We start from the raw sequence: 21,310 nt of genomic DNA, 5'->3' as shown, positions 1-21,310 counted from the left end.
TAAAACGAAAAACTTGAAATACGCAAAATATTTAAAACACTCGGACAATTTTAATAATTTCCATTCTTTCTACATTATTCCCTTATATGTCGCTGCTTTCAACCTATTTTGTAGAGACATCATTAAAATTCAATAAATTCATGTAATTAAATTATCAATTATAGTTGATATTCCTGCATCAACATTTAAAATCTACAGATTTATGTTTGTATGTACGCATAAAAATCATATTATTTTTATTAGAAAAATTCAAATATTTTAAAATGCATACTTAAAACACAATAGAAGGAGTAAGATTTTTTTTATACATTTAAATATTTCCACATTATAAATAACAGTTAAAGTAGAAATTCTTTTTTAATAAATAATACTCATTATTTCAACTAAAAAGTATACATATTCATATACCTATAACTCATTTTGTTTGTTTTTATGCAATATTTATACGACAATACAATTAGATGTCGTATATTAAAACATAAAAATAGTTTAAACCTAAATGTACTATTTTATCAGATTCTATTGGAATAAAGCTAGCAAAATTAGAGCTTACTAGAAAAAAAATAGTTATGAATTTTTCAGACCAGGGACTTCAATAACTTTGAATAGTGCCCAATATGGTAAATCTAGTTTATTGAATATTTAAAACACAAATATTTCCAATATAGTTTAAAATAACGTTAGAAAATTGTGTACCCAAAAAGTATTTTGGATTATTTTAATTACTCACTTTCTTAAAAAATATTTGTAAAATTTATAAAATTCAGAGAAAAACAAATTTTTGTTATCACTTAAATTAATAGCTGTGTAATTTTAATTTTCATTATCATATCAACATACACATACATACAAAATGCATTTGAATTTATAAACCAAAATTATTGAGTATTCAAGAATCGGTTTAACAAAAATTTTAATTCAAAACTAAATCTTTAATACACGTAAAATAGTTTTAATTTTTAATATTATTTAAAAATAATTGATAAATTTTTGTACCTAGTATTTTCAGTAAGACTAACATAATATAATTATTTTTCAACACATTCTCTATTCTCTAACGTGCATTTAAACAGCATTGAAATTTATTAATCTTAATGAATTCTTAAGATCTTAATATTTTATATTAATTTTAAAATCCATTTCCAACTATGTATTCTTGCTTTGTGCACAGCTAAAAATGGATAAACCTGGATAAAAAATTCATATCTATAAATCTACATATGTATGTACATAACCAAAAATCAATAAAATTTAAAAAAAACTTACATAAATTTTACGAGATTCATTAAATTAAATATTCCTTCTTTACATTTTTTATCCTATACGCTATTTAGTCGCTTTTTTCTTCTGGCTTACACAATGTAAGCATGTGGAGATTATCCACAACGAACTTTTTCAAAAAATTTTAAACTAAATGAAGTATTAAATAATATATGTGTGTATATACTGCTATTATATTTTAACATTTAACGTATTATCAAAAATATCTTCAAAATAAAGAAAAAACCAAACAAATAGCTCATTTGAAATACAGCGTTTTTTGCATTTTTAATTTCACTTTTCATTCACACAAATTTATTTATCAAGCATACTTCTTCGAATCGCCTCCTCAAAGTCTGCGTCGAATGTATCTGGTTTCGAATAATCATCAGCAAACTTTTCCATTACTTCAGAGTTAACTGATGATGTAGTAGTTGATTGTTGGTTTTTTTGTTGCTGTTGGTGTTGATTATAAGATTTTTTTTTATAATCAAAAGTATCTTTATAATGATTACTTTTGCTATTTTCACTCAACATCGTCTTCTTATCTTTTTTATTGCTGCCAAATGACCAGGCTTTTAAGTCATTTTTGCCAAAAATTGATTTTTTGTTATCTTTAGAAGTGGTTTCAAAATTCGCAAAATCATCATCAAAGGAGGAATCACCAAATAAATATAAATTGTTCATATCATTTTTTTTACTGTTCACATTGTTATTATTATTACTATTATTATTCTTGAGTAAATTAGTATTCGCAGTTGAAAAATCTTTTGGAGCATTTAATGTTACTGTTTTTTGTGATGCATCGGAAATTGTTGGGTATGATACTGTTTTAAAGAAGTCATCTTCAAAGTTCGCATTAAAAACTTTTGATGATCTTGTAGTTTTTCCGTCACCAAATGCATCAAAAGGGTCTGCTGTTGGTACTTTATTAGATTTAAAGTCAGTTGTTGCTTGTGCAACTGTTATTTTTTCAGTTACATTTGCTGGTGATGATGTAATGAAATTATCATTGAAGCTTTCAAAAAAATTATCAACATCAACTTTGGAAAAGTCAGCGATAAAGTTATTATTTAGATTATTCTGGGTTTTTTTGTTTTCGAGAGCACTATTGGCTTTAGTGCTTGTTGTCAAATTATATTGCATAGTATTTGTGGTAGCATTAAAAGCATCATTAGAATTAGTATCAAATAAATTATTATTATTATTCTTACTATTATTATTATTATTGTTTAAACTTTTATTATTCTTAATAGTGGTTTCAGTTTTCAAATTAAAATCATCATTTAAATTAAAGGCATCAAAATTAGCAAAATCTGCTACAAATTCTGAATTTGATAATGGTCTAGATATTTTAGTCTTTTTTAATGGAATTGATTGAGGTGATGGTGAGTTTGCAGTTAATTGTACATTATCTTGATTTGGTGTTGGTGATGATACTGGTGTTAATTTAAAATTTTCAATTAAATCGGTAACCTTTGAAACATTATTGGATGAGCTATCAATAATTGTAGTATTCTTCTTTGCATCTGATGAGAAAGGATCTATTTGGAAGTATTAAAAAATATATATACATATGTTAATATACGTTAAATATACATACATATATATATGTACATATATACATATGTATATGCGTTAAGTTAATAAAATTTAAAAAAACTTTATTTATGAATTTTTAGCACGATTTCATTTTAAAATTATTAAATTGAGAGTGAAAATCATTAGTTATTAATATTTATAACTCAGAATATTAAATTTGTTTAAGTAAACTAAAAAAGAAATTTCATGACATCTTAAATATTTTCAAATAATTTGTAATATTTCTTTAAAAAGCACAGTTATTTACATTACATATACATATATGTATGTATGTACATATCCATATATACATACATAATGTATGCGAGTTTGACTTTTAATTGAATGAAAATAAATCGGGGGAACCCCATGGGTTATATTCATTTAAAATTAATCTTTTCATTTCCCTTTTTTCTCTTTAAATTTAAACATTCATTTCATAATGTTACGTATGTATGTAGGCATATATTTATTTCATAATATTACGTATTACTGAAAATGCTGTTAAAGAAGGTTTATGCTTTAAATGCTTTAAATAAATAATATTGAGTGGCACAACTTTTCATAATAATAAATTAGTTGATTCATTATTTCAAAAATTGGTGATTGGATTACTAAAATCATAACACAAACAAACACTATATTTTCTTCTATTAATACTTTAAAATCTACATTTTACTTTATTTTCTGATAACAGTATAATTGTCTGATGCTACTCAAAATGGTTTTAGTTGGAAAATATATTAGTATGTGTTTGTGAAATGGAATACCGTTGAAGAGGTCTAGAGGTTATTAACAATTCATGCTGTTGTTTAGATTCATAATAAAAAATTATTTTTTTTTCTTATTTTATGACAAAAAATTATTCTAGCTAATGTGGAATAATTAGAGCAATAATTATATTAGAATAAAAAAATTATTAAACTAAAAAAAAAATTATTTCTTTAATTTTACAATTCCAGGCACACAAATAGTAAAATTTTTAAATATTAAACAAAATCAGTTTCATAAAATTTTTTAAATTGTTCAATTAAACTATAAGTTATTAAATATTTTTAATATATTTTCATTCCAATAAAATTAAATACAATTTATATTAAAAGCTAAAGTTTTAACAAAAAAAAATCTAGCTTAGTTTACCTGACATAAAATCAATAATAAGTCGAGAATAAGATGAATCTGAAGGAAATAAACCTTTAATTAAGAAAAATCTTATAATATTCTTATTAGTATTTTTTTATAAGTGATATTAATTTCTAATATCACAAAGGTTAAAATCTGTTATAATAAGGTGCTTTATATAGTAATGACAAAACAGTTATAACCATAAAATTTTGAAACTAATTAAAAACTTCGGGTTCCGAAAAATTTTTAAGGAAACTTTTTTAAGTGGCCAGAAAGGTTTGATGTAATATAAAAAATTAATATGCGGTTATCATTCAGGAGTTCGAAGGAACTTTTAATATAAATTTTACGAAATACTGAGAGGACATAAAAAATTCATCCTTAAAATTAATTTTAAATAATAATACTTAAGTAGTATTTAACAAAAATTCTGCGTTCACTAATTTTTTCTAACTCCTTTCTGACTACTTCGCAAACGTGAAAACTCTTTCAGCTCATAAACATGCTTCTAAGCACTAAATGAGAATTAAAAACAAAGTTATTTAATAAAACAGGGCAGAAACAAAAAGCTATTTTAAAATCCTGCGTGACATTGAAATTAAGATTCAACTTTTAATATATATCAAATGTTAAGGTTTAATTATAACTAAATTAAATTATCTAAGTTTAAATAAAAAAATGTAAATGTATTTAATACTTTTTTCTTAACATACCTTCTGAGCAATCAGTGTCCTCAGCATCGTCGTCGTTATCATCATCAGCAAATGGATCTTCTATGTTAAAGATATCTTCATATCGATAATCTTTAAAAGGATCATCAGCGAATTCTGTAGGTGCCGGTACAGTGGATGTAACTGGAATCACTTTTGAAATCACCTCAATAGCACTGTTATTATTACTATTTTTATTAATATTTATATTATTTTTGTTTATTTTTATATATGCTTTATTTTTAGCACCAATTTCACTAATTTTGCCATTATTAAATTCATTATCAAAAACGGTAGTTGTGGTATTTTTCATTAAATCGTTATTATTTTGAAAATTTTCTTTATTTTGTGTTTGACTCAATGAAAACTCTACAAAATTCGCATTAAAATTATTTTCATCAAATTTCATTTTATCATCTTTATCATCTTTATCATCATTATCTTCCTCCATTTTTGGTGATGCTGATTTTGGTAAGGGTGATATTTGGGTACGCTGATAATTTTTTAAGACATTTGAATCTGCATTGTTGTTTTTGTTTTTCATAGTATTATTATTAATTGTATCATGAATATCAGAATACGTATCAAGTGTTGTATTGGAATTGTTAATGAAAGTACTTGTGTTTGTTATTAGAGTATTATTTGATGTGGAAAAGATTGTATCTAATAATGGAGAAGATGAAGTCTGAATGTTTCTAATTGCGTTAAAACTGGTAGATTTTATATCATTTTGATTTGTATTTGTATTTGTTCTAGATGAACTAATGACTGTATTATTTGTATTCAATGTACTAGTTATATTATTATCAATATTCACTTTACTTTTGGTATTTAAAGCATTTGTTGTTGTGGTGTTAATAGTGGAAGTGAAAATTGATTTTGATTTAGTATTGTTCTTGTTGTTGTTAAATAATGGTAATGGTTGTGGTGGTGGGAGAGTATTATTCTTGTTGTAGCTGTTAAGAAATGATAATTGTGGTGGTGGTGGAAGGGAAGGTTGCTAGATTCGGATTAAAAAAAAAGAACAAATAAATAAATAAATTAAAAAAAAAAATTAAATATAAAATCAAAAACAAAACTTAAATATAAAACAAATTAATATAATTGTAATAACTTAATTTAAAATAAATTATTTAAGCAACTTAAATTTAATTTTAATTATCCTAGTCCAATTTTAATCTATTTCATATAATAAAAATTATTTGTTAATTTTTCAAGCAATAAATAAAATAATTTTATATTTTTATAACACTTTGTCAATAAATTTTGTTAGATTTAGTTAATGAAAAACGATTATTAAATTTTCTTATACAATTATATATAAAAAAAACTTTCTATACCTTAACTATATTATATTGTATAACTTCCTTTCCTTCTATATAAAGGTATCTTAATTAAATTGTTAGCCTTGTTTCCAAATTATTTTATATCATATGTCTATAGTAGATATGCATATGATTATATATATACTAACATACATTTATACTAACAAATTATTACTTTTTTCATTTTTTAATTTAAGCTAAAAAACGAAAACTTCATTTACACTTGATTATTTAACAAAACAATTTTACAAAAAAAAAAAAACATACTTAAATTGTTTGAAAATATTTAATTGAACTCTTGCAATTTCTATATTATTTTTTTTACTAATTAAATTTTAACAAAATATGTATGTATAAATAAACATTTTGAATTATACAACAAAATTAAATTTTAATTTTTGGAATTGCTTGAATCATAAAATTAAATTTTTGCAGTTGACAAAAATAATTAGACAAAATAAATAAATAACAGTAAAACAAATTATAAACCAAAATAAATATTCAAATTGTGTTTAAAATTATAAAATAAAAACGATATTTTTATACACAAACGAAAAAAAAGAAAATCAAAAAGAAAAGCAAAAACTGAAGAATTTATTTTTGTCATCAAAAGGGCAACAATGAATTCTATTTCATACGAAATAAAATATCATTTTTTTGTTCTTGAATTAACATCGCATAGTAAAATTTATAAATGTACAACATTATTTTAATCCCCAGTAAACTTTTGTGGAAATTTTCAAAATGTCAACTTTACAGCATAACATTTTGATAATTTTAAAAGAGAATCTTTAATATTTACAGCATTGTTTTCATTTTGCATTTTTAATGAGAACTCTAACAGAAATAAATCAATATCGCAATTTTTATGTAAATTAATTTTTAATTAAGTTATGCTTTGGTATTATTAAAAATGTAACAACCAAATTTGTATTATTTTAAAATATGAAAAATAAACTACTCTATAATTATTTAATTAAAAAAAAAATGTTTTTATTACAAATATGTGCTGGAAAAGAGTTACAAAGTTAAAATATTTATATGGGATTATAGTATATAAAATACCAAATTATTGGAATTTCTATATGAACTTTCAGTCTCCAGAGAATAAAATCGACTTTATGATAAATTTATTTCGTACAAAATAAGTTAGCGCAGTTTAAATAAATATCATTTAAAAGTAAAATTTAATATTTCAATAAAAAATAAATATAAAATATAAAAATTTTGAAAACAAAAGCTTAGTAGTGAGTTAGGATTTATTTTGGAAGTTTTTCATTTTCAAAAATAAAATGTTTAATTTCTTTTTTTCAATAGCATTAACATTTATTTATTTATTTAATTTCATTTAATTTACTTTTTTTTGTCGTTTTCAAACTGATCTTTTAAATTTAAATGTGTATATATATAGAAATTAATACATAAATTTATTATATAAGTTGTATATGGGTGATTTCTTATTTTCATTTTTTTTTTGTAGTTAGTATAACTATGCATATGTTTTTTTTACTTATAATTAATATTTATACTTGCATTGTATTTATTTTCTTTGTATTTCCCTTTTTTTTTAATTATATTTTTTTAACGTTTTCCTTTTATTTTATACTTCTATTGCATAATAATATGAATGCGACCATTTAAGCAGACTGTGCTCTTTGTAAATTGCGTTTAGTTTTTTTCTCTAATTATTTAGAGCTAAAAAAGCTAAATATGAAAATAATTTGAAAATTATTGATAAATCTAACAAAAGCGATTAAATAATTAATGTTTATTACAGTTCACAATATATAAAGCAAAGTATATTGTGAAAAGAAATTAACCAATTTATTCAAAAATTGTTTTAAATATTTTTAAAAAATTTCTACAAACATAAACAACTTAAAATTAATTTGACAATGTATCCAATTAATTTCACTTGACATTTTTTCGTTTCCCTTACTTCCTTTCGTACACGTACAAAAGCTCTAGTTTTATTTTAAAATTCCAGGTTATTCTCAAATTCAGCAGTAATTTACATTTTTGAAATACAAGAATTCCTATGTTTTTGAATATTATTCGTATTTGCTAGATTGAATACGAATTTAGATATAATAAAAAATTAACTTACAATTAAATAACAATAGTCTTAATTGTACTAGTGATAAATCACTCAAAAGTTACTATAATTAGAAAACGAATTTTGAAAGTTACATGTTCTTAGATTAATTTGATTTATAAATTCTAATTTTTCAATAATTTAAAAGTTAATTTGAAATTTAAGTTTAAACTCTTTAGTAATCCCGGTTTTAAATATACATTGTAAGCAATATCTAAATTAAAAAACTACTACTTTACCAGAACTAGTTATAAAAAATTTTATAAAATTGAAATTTTATCAATTGAAATTTCTAGAATAAAAAAAAATTTAAATGAAATTCGATAAGCTGAAATTTTCCATTTCATTCAATAGATTAAAAAATTCAAATGTTAATAGCAAAATTAAAATATCTTCAATCAAATAGGATATTTTTACTGTAAATTTAAATAATTTTTTTAAAAGTAATTATCGACGAACTTGGGATTTAATTTTTACAATATTACATTATATACACAGTATGAGTAAATGGACATACAATCGGTAATAATAATAATAAATAACGAGAATATGAAAATTTTGTTTTGATTACTTTGGAAGTACAAAATGTTAAACAATTACACACATTCTATTAGATGTACCACTTGGTGTGATAGCAAATATAAATCGAAATTATTGAAGTATTCAGTTTATACTAAAAAAATTACAAAATGAATATTTATTCAAAAATTTTGAATATTCCAACAACACCTCAAATGATACGTCTAGAAAAATATGCGTGTATAACAAAAATTCTTATTTATTGGGGATTTATATATTAAATTTTGTTGCAATAAATTTTTATATTTTTCAAAATCTTTTGTAAAACCTTTAAGCACATTTAATTCGTGAATTTTCTGTTTTTTAATATAATTTATTTTTTTTGCAATTTAATTTAAAGGTTTCAATCAATCGAAATCGATTATCAATGAATAACTTTAATTATGTATTTCTGTTGAAATATAAATATGATATCGAATAACATCTATGAATATGCGTCTATATAAATTTTTGTATAATCTAAATAGAAATGTAAATTTTAAAGCAGGGATCATATAACTTTATATAATCATATATTGAATATAACTTGAAAATTAATGTTAAATCCCAAAATTCAATCTATTATTATGTAGAGAAAGCATTATATTTATTAGCAAATTTTTTCTTACTTTTATATAATAATATTTAATTTAAATATGCACACTCCTTCAATTGAATTCTATACATATATATAAATATATGTATATAATTTGTTAATTTATTTCTTTTATTTATTATTATTATTAATATTATGAACGATTCTTATTTTTACTTTTCCTTTGACTTTTTTTTTAATTTTTTTTTGTTTTTAATAATTAGCTAATGATAATTGTACAATAAATTTTTCTTTACATAACACCATTTATATATATTCAATTTTTTCCTCATGGTTATAAATACTCGAAATTTGAATTTTGAAAATTTATATTAAAAGAATTATTTAATAATATGACTTTCTTACTTTTGAAAATTAAATTTTTACTCGTCGCATCTACCAAAGTATGAAGAAAATTTAATTATCATAGGATTAACAATTTTAAAGTAAATTAAATTTTAATTTTTTTATTAAAATATATACATTTCTGGATTAAAGTGCCACATAAATTTGAAAATTAATAACAATTTCGAGAAAAATTGTGATTGATGTAAAATAAAAATATATTTTTAAACTTTTTGACAATTTTATTCTATAATTCAAAATATTTTGCCGATTAGATTTTTGAAGTATTTATTTATGTGAAAATATGGACAAAAATATAAAAAATAATTATATTTTTCATAAATTAATTATTACTCTAAGTTATTATATTTTTGAGAATAAATATGTACTAAAAAAATTTTTAATGCTTTTAAATAATACAGATTTAAAAATTGGAAAATAAGAGAAAACTTATGAACATACATATTAAAAAGACATCTACACCTTAAAAAGGAAATCGTAATTTTGCGTGTTTTAACACTATAAAACTAAATAATTAAAATTTTAGTTAGTTTTATAGTATTAAAACACTTTCTATGCGTGGCATATTTAATAAATAAATAAAATATTGTTTTAAAATTAAATAAATGTTCAATTACGTTTATGTGTACGTAATATTATATAAACTTATAAAATTTAAATTGAAAGGCACATGTAAGTATTAGAGCTTTTATATTTTTTTTATTTTACTCTTTCAATAGAAACAATATTTGTTTTTAATAAATTAAAAATGTTGAAAACAATTTCAGTGGTATAATATTTAAATTATATATCATGTATAAAAAAAACATATAAATTGAAATATAATAATTTTACTAAAAGAGAATAAATGTATTGCCCTCAAAGCCATTATATTATGTTATGTATATTATGTTAAATAATACTAAATGTCATGATATTAAATTTTATTTTTATATTACTAACACCTTTTGTTTTTTTAAATTTTTATTTTATTTACAAATTTTTCATATAAGTTTACTGGATTTCTTTAATTCAAATATACTTGTGTGTATATATAAAAACTGGCAATGACAATTTTTGTTTGTTATAATTGGTTTTGTTTATACTATTTAGTTTTTTTATTTTTATATAAATAATATTGTAAAAATATTATTGTTCACTTTGATTTCAAATTTTTACTTTTAAATTTTCTTTTGCGTTATTACAAAAATTGCTTTTATTTATTCTAAAAAATTATTGTTATTGCCTTTTTAATTATGTATTATTAATTATATTAATTAGTTTGTATACAATAAAATACTTTTCAATTTCTTGCACGAACATTATTTTGTTTAATATTTGATATTAAATATGTTACTTAAATATCTTACTCAATCAACTGTAATTAAAATACAACAATATAATGGCATAAATGAGTTTTGAAATATATTAATCAAATTAGAAAAATGTATAAAAAATCAAGATGACGAATAATAAATTAAGTGATTCTAGTTTTTTTTTAATTTATTATTGAAATAAGAGCATTTTTTTCTAAAATAATTTCGAGTATTTATTGTTTTAAAAATAGTATAAACATAATATACATATGTAATTCGTCGAATAAAGTTTTTTTTCATATACATACACGTTATATAAATTAATAAATAAGTATTTACATATCGTTGCTTTAGATCAGAATTATCCCAAATCCATTTTGAATAGACTGGTTTAACTCACTTACATAGATTTTAGTATCTTTTGCACCGCTGACATAAAAACAAAAGTTCCGTCAGATATATTTTTTTGCTTTTAAAAATTGGTGAGTACTCGTATAAATTTAAAAAAAATTTTGATACGAATAGAAATTAGTTTAAACATTCGATATCCAAGTATTGATAATTGAATTTAAACTATAACCGTGTAAGAAAGATACAAAAGCAAAAAAAATTTATTAAACCACTCACCCCCGAAAAGTTTTTAAGATGTGACTTAGGATGTTTCTGACTAATGTGATTGTATAAATACATGTATATATATATATATATATATATATATATATATGTATACATATAATAATTAATAATTATGATTAATGTTAATATGTAAGTTCGGCTAAGTGCAATTCAATTAATTTATTTTATCAACATAGGTATTTATTTTTTACTTATTATTCTTAAATTTCACAGAATATACTTTTTTGGAATTTAAAATAAGTATGTATACATATATAGCGATCTCTGAACAAACATTGCGTACTAGCAAATTTAATATCATATCTATAAAGTTATTTTATAAAGATTTTGGAACGTATATAAGTATATTTTTATGTTAATATATATATATATGTATATTATGTACACATAATTAATGTAGGATTATATGTACATATATATATATATAAATATATATATATATATATATGTACGTGATCCTACATTATGTTTATTATATAGATGTATATATAATGCATATAAGAAAAAACAACAATTTTTTCACATTTTTTTAAATATTTTTTTTTGTGTTTTGTGGGAAGATTTATTTGTAAATAAACAATTTTTTTATCCTTTTTTAATTTTACTATTATAGTACGATATATAATGTATTTATTTTTAATAGCGATTTTAATGTTTCGATATTATATTTAAATTTAGAAATAACGTTTATAATATGAATACATATATGATGCAGATATATATACATACAGCTTATTTATATTATTAAAGTATTTGTTTTATATAACTACTTTTTGGTTCTATACACGCTGATATTTTTGCAAATGTTTTTACTTTTCTTTTGAATTTTCAATTTTCAATTTATTTTACTCATACGATTTTGCATTACGAATTTTAATTAATCCTGTTATTTAACAAAAAAAAAAAATTATTTAGCAACCTTCATAAAACTAATAAAACTTATTAAGAGATTCGCGAAATTTCATATGTAGACGATATTTTTGAGATATTCATTTCTAAAATTATTTTAATTATTTAGTGTGTTCGATTTATGAAAAATAAAAGGAAATTAACAATGTTGTACATAATTATTTTCTTACTGATTTTGATCAAAAATTTATTAAACTAAATTTTAAATCTATTTAAAGTAAAGAAAGTGTTGTATTAAAATAAAACAAATAAATTTATCAGTCGGAGAATCAATTCAATTTTAAAATTCATAAATTTCGGTTTATTATCTAATATTTTTTAAGCAGTTATTGAATTCATTAAAAAAAATTAATTCTGACCGACTGAAATATTATTTTATTTTATATGTACATACATATATCATTTGAAATAAAAAACATATCGTTCCATTTGTATATTGGAAGATTTTTTATTTTATCCAAATATTTAGCTTTTCCAAAACTTAATATGTATTCAATTTGATGTGTTATTAATATACTTTGAGGTCTTTTTTTTTTATTTAAATTAAAAATTTATAATTTATACAAAAATATTAAATGTGGAATTTTGGATAAAATAAAATATTACGTTTAAATACTTCACGTTTTAATTCAAATACTTCAACATTTAAAATGAAGAATTTAAAAATTTCAGTACCACAAAAATTAAATATCAGAATGTTTAATAAATTGAAGAATTGAAAATTTAAATATTAGTTTTAAATTATTATGTTATTATTATTTTCTTTCAATGTTATAGTACTATGATTTTTTTTATGAGAATTTATGATGTTCTCGGTTCACTGTAGTTAAAAAATGTGTTATTCAATTTGAAAAAAAAAGAAAGAAAAGAGCACATAATCAAGTAAAATATTAGTTATGATTTGGTAATTTAGGCTTTTTTTTATTTCATAAAAAATGCTATATAAGTTAATAAAAGGCTAAACAAGGAATTAATTAAGTTTTCCTTTTATTTTAAAAGATTGAATTTATATTATGTATTTTGTACAAATTTATTTGTCTGTACGGTTTCAGTTTAAAAATTAAATTTAATACTTAATTTTTTTTTTGAGAAAATCAAGAAATTATTTTGGGACATCCATGCAATTTATTAATTGTAAAAGTTTTACAGATTAAGAACAGTTGACAATAATATATTAAAATAAACTTAAAATATGAAGTTTGTTCAATATTTTTGTAATATTTTTGCCGAATATTGATATTTCACATTAGTATATACAATTCTGTAAAGATTTTGCTATTGAAAAAATTGATTTTGCTATTTGAAAATTTTTGTTACAAATTACTAATTAATATGAGAACACTTATATAGTGTTCGAATCTAAATAATTATATTTTAATTTAAATCTACAACATTTCACTAGAAAATGTTCGTTTCAAGACATAAAGACATGTACAAAACTAAAAAAATTAAGAGAATAAAATAATATAATCAAAATTAATAAAGAATTAATATTTTTCAATAACTGGCATTACACTGTAATCATTTCGATGAATTTATTTCAAACGTATTTACAAATTTATAACAAAATAAAAATTTTCCTGTTCTCAATCTAAATTCATCTAAGTTTTTATTTTCAAAATTTACATAATGCAATTGTAAAATTTCGGAAAATGTATTCTTGACTACTCTTATTTGTTAATAATGTCATATTAGACGAGTGAAGCTTTAAAACTGAAAAATTTACCGAAATATTGGTAGAAAACAATCATAGTTTAAACGTTTGATTTGAGATACATACTTAAATAAAAAAATATCTTATACTTGTACTTATGAATGGTTAAATTTTTTGCATAATAACAGAACCGCAATTTTCGATTATTTGATTTTAGTATTGCTTTTTTATAAAAATCAAAACAAAACAAAAGTATTTTCATCATTTATTACCTTTTTAAAGTATTAAAACTCTGTTTAATACTTTAAAACTTTCTTAACTTAATGCTGTAAGATTTATTACAATAAGATACAAAATAATTTCTTAACTTTCCCCTCGGTCATTGAAAAGCCTATCAAAAATTTTGAAATTTGATTGCAACAATAAAAATATACTAAAATAAACGGAATTATTCGTCGTAACATGCACAATATAAATAATGGTTAGTACGCAAATTTTGATTATTTTTGTCTTTAAACATAAGTATCTAAAAATTAAAAATTTAATACAAAACTTAAGAATTGCAAACAAAGGCAATAGAAAACAAACATAAAAAAACCTTAAACACAAAGTTATAGGAACCAAAGAAATAAAAGTTTAAAAAAAAAAAAAAGAAAATATATTGCACACTATTCAAAAGTGTAAACATAATACACAAACAGAACATAAAAAATAAAGTTTTCAATGAATAATATTTTGCTTTTGAATTTAAAATTAAATTTCAATTTATTTTCAAACAAAGTACTTTTTAAAACAAATATTACATTTTTAAACACTTCAATAAAAAATTCAATATAAACCATAAACAAAAATAATAATAATTAAAACAAAAAATTGTATATTTGATTTTCGCATGCAAGTTTTCAATTACTTTTTTTTTAAAATAAACTTAAATTTAAAAATTAATTTTCTGCTTTAATAAGAGGAAAGTTACCAACATTTATAATACAATATACTAAAAACAGTAAAGTTGAAAGATAATAAATATTGGAAAAAATTTAAATTTAATAGTATTTAAATTTTAAAATATTTACTTGTTTTAAAGCTTTTTACATTATTATATCAAAAACCAACATTAGTTTATTTAAAATTATTTTTACATGAAGGAAACTTGTTATCTATGGTATTTAAAGCCATTTTGTACATTTTAATATATTTTCACACTAAACAATGAGTACAAAATAAATATAAAACTTAACTTTTTTAATTAATTAGTACAGAGTTCTTTAGTAATAGTAAGATTCTAGTGTGTTAGCATTTAAAGGCTTTGGAACATAAAACAATTCCCTTTCAAAAACAATTTATATATGAAATTTTATTTATTATTTAGATTGGAGAATTTTGTTTTTAAAGAAAGTTAGATCTTTAGTTTTTTTTAGAAAGGAAATAAAATTTAAAAAATTGTCACTTTAAAACTGAAAAACGCACAATTCCAATTTTCTCATTTTCTAAATTATTCAATATTTTATGTCTTTATATTAATGTAGTAAAATTGTGAAAATCAAATATTTTATTCACATAACAATTTTTTCTCTAATAATCTGCGATTTTTAACAGAAAAATTATTTTTGGTAATAAATAAGGCTAGATCTTTCCTCTTATTTGAATATGATTATACATAAAATTATGATTATCATGCAGAGGTTAGTATTTTCTTTTACAGTTTCTGTGATTGTTAGTGTTTTAAGGATTTGCAAAAGTTTAATTTTACACATTGCTAGTAGGGATTAGTGAGTTAGAATTTTACTTTTCTTATTTTTAAAATGGAATGAACTACAGGGAAGAAAAGTACAAAAAAGGAAAAATAATATAGGTACATCAGCAAAGTTATAAATTTCACTTTTGAATTATCTTTAAGAAGTTAACATATAAAATAAAAGTTCATTGAATAGAAATAAAAGTAAAAAATAAATTTTGTTAAATTTGAAAGCCAAACAAAAGTGCGAAAACCAATTTGCTTCAATTAGGTACATATTTCGAATAACTTAATATAACTTTTATAATATTCACTACCAATTATTCCAAGAAGGATTGCTTGTACGAACCTTATTGTCAAAGTCATCGAAATCTGCAAATCCTCCACCACCTGTAGATCCGAATGCGTCCTGTGTTGGTGGAGCTGGGCGTGTTGGACCCTATAAATCAAAATAAATGGTTTTTGCTTTAGAGTTTTGGTACTTATTAAATATTCATCATAATTTGATTATACCTGTAAAGGACGTGGTGGTGCTGGTCTTGGTGGTGGTTGTTTAGATTTCTTTGGTGGCAAGGCTGGACTAGGTGACTCTGGTCTTGGCGGTGGACCTGATTTCTGTGCATTGGGACTTAATATTTTGCCCTGACCAGTTGGAGCATGCAGTGACGCAAATGGATCGCTACCAAAGTCATCTTTCCCTGGTGGTATTGGTGATGCTGAAGTTTGCCTAGCATCGTTAAAGGGATCTGCTTTTAAATTACTACCTGCGTTTGTTCCAAAAGCATCCCCACCAAAACCATCATCAAACTTAGCATTGAATGTATCACCATCTCCCCATCCATTATTATTGTTCACCATTGAAGATGAGAATGCATCATGGTCACCAAAACTATCTGCGACTTTCGTCGTATTAGACGTTTCATTTGCACCACTAAATGGATCAGGTTTTGTTTCTTCTTCCTGTGGAGGCTCAAATGATTTTTCTAAAAGTTGACGAGCTTCTGTGAAATCAGGTTCAATTTGAAGTGAATATTCAGAAACAATATGTGTATCTTGGGAGTCTACAGCAGCTTTACATAACAGAAGTGCATCCGTCATTTGACGTTCTAGTTCTAACAATTGTGTAAGGCTAGCACGTACCTTATTTAAAAATACATAATTTTTTTTTATTTCAATATTTTAAATTTGAATAAATTAATTTTACCTGACTAATTCCTAATTGAGTATAAGACAATTGATTTGTTAATTTATCCAATTCTTTGCGATTTAATTCGTATTCTTTTTCTAATGCCGTTTCTTCATCTTTTAGTTTTTGTAACTCAGAACGTTTAGCATTTAGCTCTCCTTCTTGTTCATTTATGGTTTCTTCTTGTTTTTGACATTGCTCTCTAATTTTGTTTACCTGTATATTTATACACATATAATACCAGTTTGTATAATGCAATTAACATGCATTTATATATACATATATAAATAAATTTTTTTCAATTAACATTCCATCGAAACTATTATTTTCAACTTTCACTTACACAATATGTTTATAAAAAATGAATAAAATAGTACACAAATAAGATCATTTTCATTTTGAATTAAAAAAAACACGATATACAATTACAGTACTGCAACTCCATACTATATAATTATTACTAATCATTTTCAATTTTAACCGATAGGTAATTAGAATCAAAACTTTATTTTTATTAAGAAATAGAGACAAAAAATTGCTTGGACATTTAGTAAATGAAAATTTTATTTCTATAACAATTTTTTACCAATTTTTTAATAGTTTTGAAGGTTAAAATGTTTCTTTAAACAAAAAGTTTATAAAAATCTATTACCAATTCAAAATGAAAAAGGATGCAAATGAATTAAATTTTTATATACTACATTTAATACTTTAGGGAGTTTAAACAAATAAACAACTGTTTTAAAAAAAAATCATCAAACAAAAAAAAACGAATCAACCCAGTTTCGATAGTCTAAACCAAAAAATTAAAACACAAAATGAAAAATGAAGTCAAAACAAACCTTATATCGCGTAACGTCAATTTTGCCATTAATTTGTTCAATTTCATCAACAAAAAAATCCGTCTTAAATTTTTAAGTTAAAATTTGTTTAAAGTGAATTAAAAAAAAAAAATATAGGTTGTAAACCAATATTTAAAAAAAAAAAACGAACTAAAATACTACATTACATTAATGATTGCAATATGCTTTTATATTCATATACGATTTAATATCAACCCAATTTAATGTTTGCTAGGTGTTTGATCTTTTAGAAAACTTAACATTAAAAAATTTTATAAAAATTGGCTACTTTTTCATGTATTTTATGTATATAAAATTTTTTTGACATTCAAAGCAATTAACTCTTACTTGATTTTTCAAATCATCTAATCGTTTTTGCGCTTCCCCTTTTTGGTTTTCTAATTGTTTTAATGTTGCCATTAGTGTATCAAGCTCACTCTAAAATATTTGTAATTGAATTAATAATTTTTATTGAATGCTGTATTAAAATTTACCTGAAGACTTCGAATTTCTCCAGTTTTTATTCTAATATCAGCTTCCTTTTGAGCTATATCCGTTTCAAGAGCACGTCTTTCACGGGACAATTCCTCAATTTCCTTAGAAATCATTTCCAATTCTGGATTTGAATATGTGGGCTTGGGTTCCTAAAATATATGTTGTTAAAATTTTTCACTTTGTTTTCACTTTTACATACAGCTGCAACAACGTCAACGCCTTTCACTATTGCTCTTAAGCTAGGCGGCACCATGTTGGGTGTAAGAGCCTCCGGGGGCTCAATATTCATTTTTTTTCGTTCCACCATCCACATAGCTAATGCGAATTGTTCTAGTGTCAATTTCCCCGTTTGATGTGTGTCGCATAAAGCCCTTTAAAATTATTATATACAATTTTATATATATTTTTAAAAAATCATTTACAATACCATATGTGAGCTAAACAATTTTGGGGTACACCTGATTGTAAAAATACATTTTTGACCTCTAAACCTGAAACCAAACCGTCTTTGTCACGGTCACTTTCCCTGAACATCGTTTCGTATCGTAGTAATTCAGGAGGTGTAATTACCCAATCTACAGGTTGTTGTGTCGTTGGTGCCGTCGCGGTAGGTATTATTGGTTCAGTTGATATTAGATTTATCGCAGACGAGGGCTGTATACTAGGAGGAACCATTGGTGGAACACTTGACAATGGTGGTAATGGAGCTGGTATAGCTGCCGGTATAGGTGGCACTGGAGGCGGACCAATATCTTTTGGGAAATTCGCGACAAAACCACCATCATTGAAGTTACCACTTGGAGCTTTAGGCATGGCTGGAGCAGGTGGTACTGGAGGTGGGGCACCCGGTTTTGGCTTTTGCAATTCAATTGGCAATACTTCTGGTACTGCTCGTTTTTCTAATGCTTGATATACCAGATGCATTGCAATTGTAAATTCATGTTTGTCCAAGCTACCGTCTCTATCCTGATCAGCAAGATCCCATATTTTTCCTAATGTTTCCATTGGTAACTTTGAATCCATCAACACTTTCTTAACGCTACCACCATGTAGTAAACCATTAACTGGTTTTAAAGACTGAAATAAATTTTCATATTTTTCACGCTCTCCTGGTTTCATGGCCCAATCGTTACTACCAGGCGGTCCTGGCGTAACTTTTTGTGGAATTATTTTAGGAATTTCACCCTATTGATATAAAATACGTTAAAATTAGAAATTTTTAAATTAAATTAAAAATATCATAAAATAAAAAAACAAAAAGATTTTATTAGAATGAGGCACTTACCACTCGGGGAGGATTTTCTGTTTCAAAAAATATATTGCTCATTTTTATTACCTGCCCGCATTGAGCTAAAAAATATTATAAAATTTTTTTCTATATCAATATTTACAAAATTTTCTTACCTAGAGATACTAATTTTAAAGCAACAAAAAATCCAGGTTTATCTAAATAACCTTTAGCATTTGGGTCTGAAAGATCCCATATACGACTAAGAACAACATCACTTAATGCGGATTTCTTTAGAAATTTTGCAGCATCCATGGCTTGGATAGTCCCAACGCCTTTGGGATCAATTTGTCTATAATATGCTTCAAATATGGCATTATGTTTGCCAGACACCTGCGAAATGGTTATTTTATATAATGCTTATAAGTATGAATTATATTTTAACATATAAATAATTTAAAAAAGGAAAATGCTTTTGCACAATTTTTTTTATAAACGAATTATCACGAATTTTTATATTTAAAAAAAATCTTATCAGATCGATAAAAACATCGATTATTTGACAATTACAATTCTTTTTAGTACCACCCTTGGTAATTGTTTTCTGAATATCTGGAAAAGTGTATGATGAAAGTACAATATTTTGCTGCTTCATTTGAAGTTCAGAATAACATATTATTTTTTTGTTCAAAAAATATAGAATTAATAAGCCCAATCATATTTTAAGTAAATTTTTCTTACCTTAGTCGGACTAGGTAGCGCCATATTTTCCTACTTTATGTCGTTTTTTTTCTCCCACTGTCTACTGTCAAAAATTCTAATTTAATTTTCAAATGTCATTCTAATGTATTAAAAACTGCCAATTTCATTAATGAGGTCGAGTTTTTGGAAATTACATGAATGTTACAGAGGCTCCTTCACGAGACAGAATTAATTAATTTTCCCCTAGTTATCTTATTAAAATATGTTAAGCTTCGTCTTGAGAATGTGCCTTTTGTCATAAAAAAACTGTTATTTAATTTTTCCTAAATGACAACTTGCGATGTACTAGTTTTAAACACGAATAAGTTAATCCGCCAAATTATTCCAAAATTGATACGCGCATTTGAAATAAAAACAGTATAAAATTTAAAACAAAAACAATAGGTCTGTCTGGTATACCAAAGTTTTTAAAAACTTTTTATTTGAACAAAAATGAGAGAAAATGATGACATTTTCATTTTCACAATGTTCAAATTTTTTTCAAAAAATACATAAGTACATGTTTTTCTTGGTTATGTGAGATGGTTTTAGTTTTGAAAACAAAAAAATTTTCATTAATAAAAACTTCTTTTTCAAAACTTTTCATTTTGGTTATTTTAACCCATTTTGGTTATTTTATTTTGATTAAAAAGTTTTGGAAAAAAATTATTGTTGAAGAAAAATTTTTTTTTGAAAAATAAAACATTCTGACATAACCATGAAAAAACATATATTTCGACAGCTGTAACATTTCAAAAATTTTTAAAACACAAAATTTGAAAAAACTGCAAACATTGAGAAAATGAAAATGTATTCATTTTCTCTCATTTTTGTGTAAAAAATATTCTACACGCTTTGCGTACGAAAATTTTATAAATTTTTTTAAGTTTTATACAGTTTTTAAAAACTGTTTTACCAGACATACTTAATGTTAAATTATTTTAGTAAAATTGTATCCCCATATCTCCTTTCTT

The 21,310-nt window shown here is 22.9% G+C and overlaps 1 protein-coding gene across 4 annotated transcripts; it reads right to left on the bottom strand.

Moving 5' to 3' along the window:
- Positions 1–1,558: 1,558 nt before the first annotated feature.
- LOC129607586 (uncharacterized protein DDB_G0283357) lies at positions 1,559–20,411 on the bottom strand. Of its 4 annotated transcripts, none has more exons than XM_055518678.1 (14): positions 20,337–20,411; positions 19,772–19,988; positions 19,653–19,717; positions 18,795–19,552; positions 18,567–18,738; positions 18,367–18,516; positions 18,221–18,310; positions 17,873–17,935; positions 17,049–17,246; positions 16,358–16,984; positions 16,194–16,283; positions 4,680–5,676; positions 3,982–4,035; positions 1,559–2,804 (listed from the first exon to the last, which is right to left on the bottom strand). In XM_055518678.1, the coding sequence occupies exons 1-14, from the start codon at positions 20,358–20,360 to the stop codon at positions 1,576–1,578; spliced, it is 4,734 nt and encodes a 1,577-aa protein (XP_055374653.1). In that variant the 5' UTR covers positions 20,361–20,411; the 3' UTR covers positions 1,559–1,575. The 4 variants fall into 4 exon arrangements, with proteins under 4 accessions (XP_055374653.1, XP_055374654.1, XP_055374655.1 ...); XM_055518679.1 differs by having other exon boundaries at positions 3,982–4,020; XM_055518680.1 differs by lacking the exon at positions 3,982–4,035.
- Positions 20,412–21,310: the final 899 nt, after the last annotated feature.

The sequence above is a fragment of the Condylostylus longicornis genome, unplaced genomic scaffold, assembly GCF_029603195.1.
Source record: "Condylostylus longicornis isolate FDR11 unplaced genomic scaffold, ASM2960319v2 ptg000027l, whole genome shotgun sequence".
In the NCBI taxonomy this organism is placed as follows: domain Eukaryota; kingdom Metazoa; phylum Arthropoda; class Insecta; order Diptera; family Dolichopodidae; genus Condylostylus; species Condylostylus longicornis.
The sequence above is the reverse complement of the archived record's forward strand: the minus strand, read 5'-3'. Positions and strand labels throughout refer to the sequence as shown.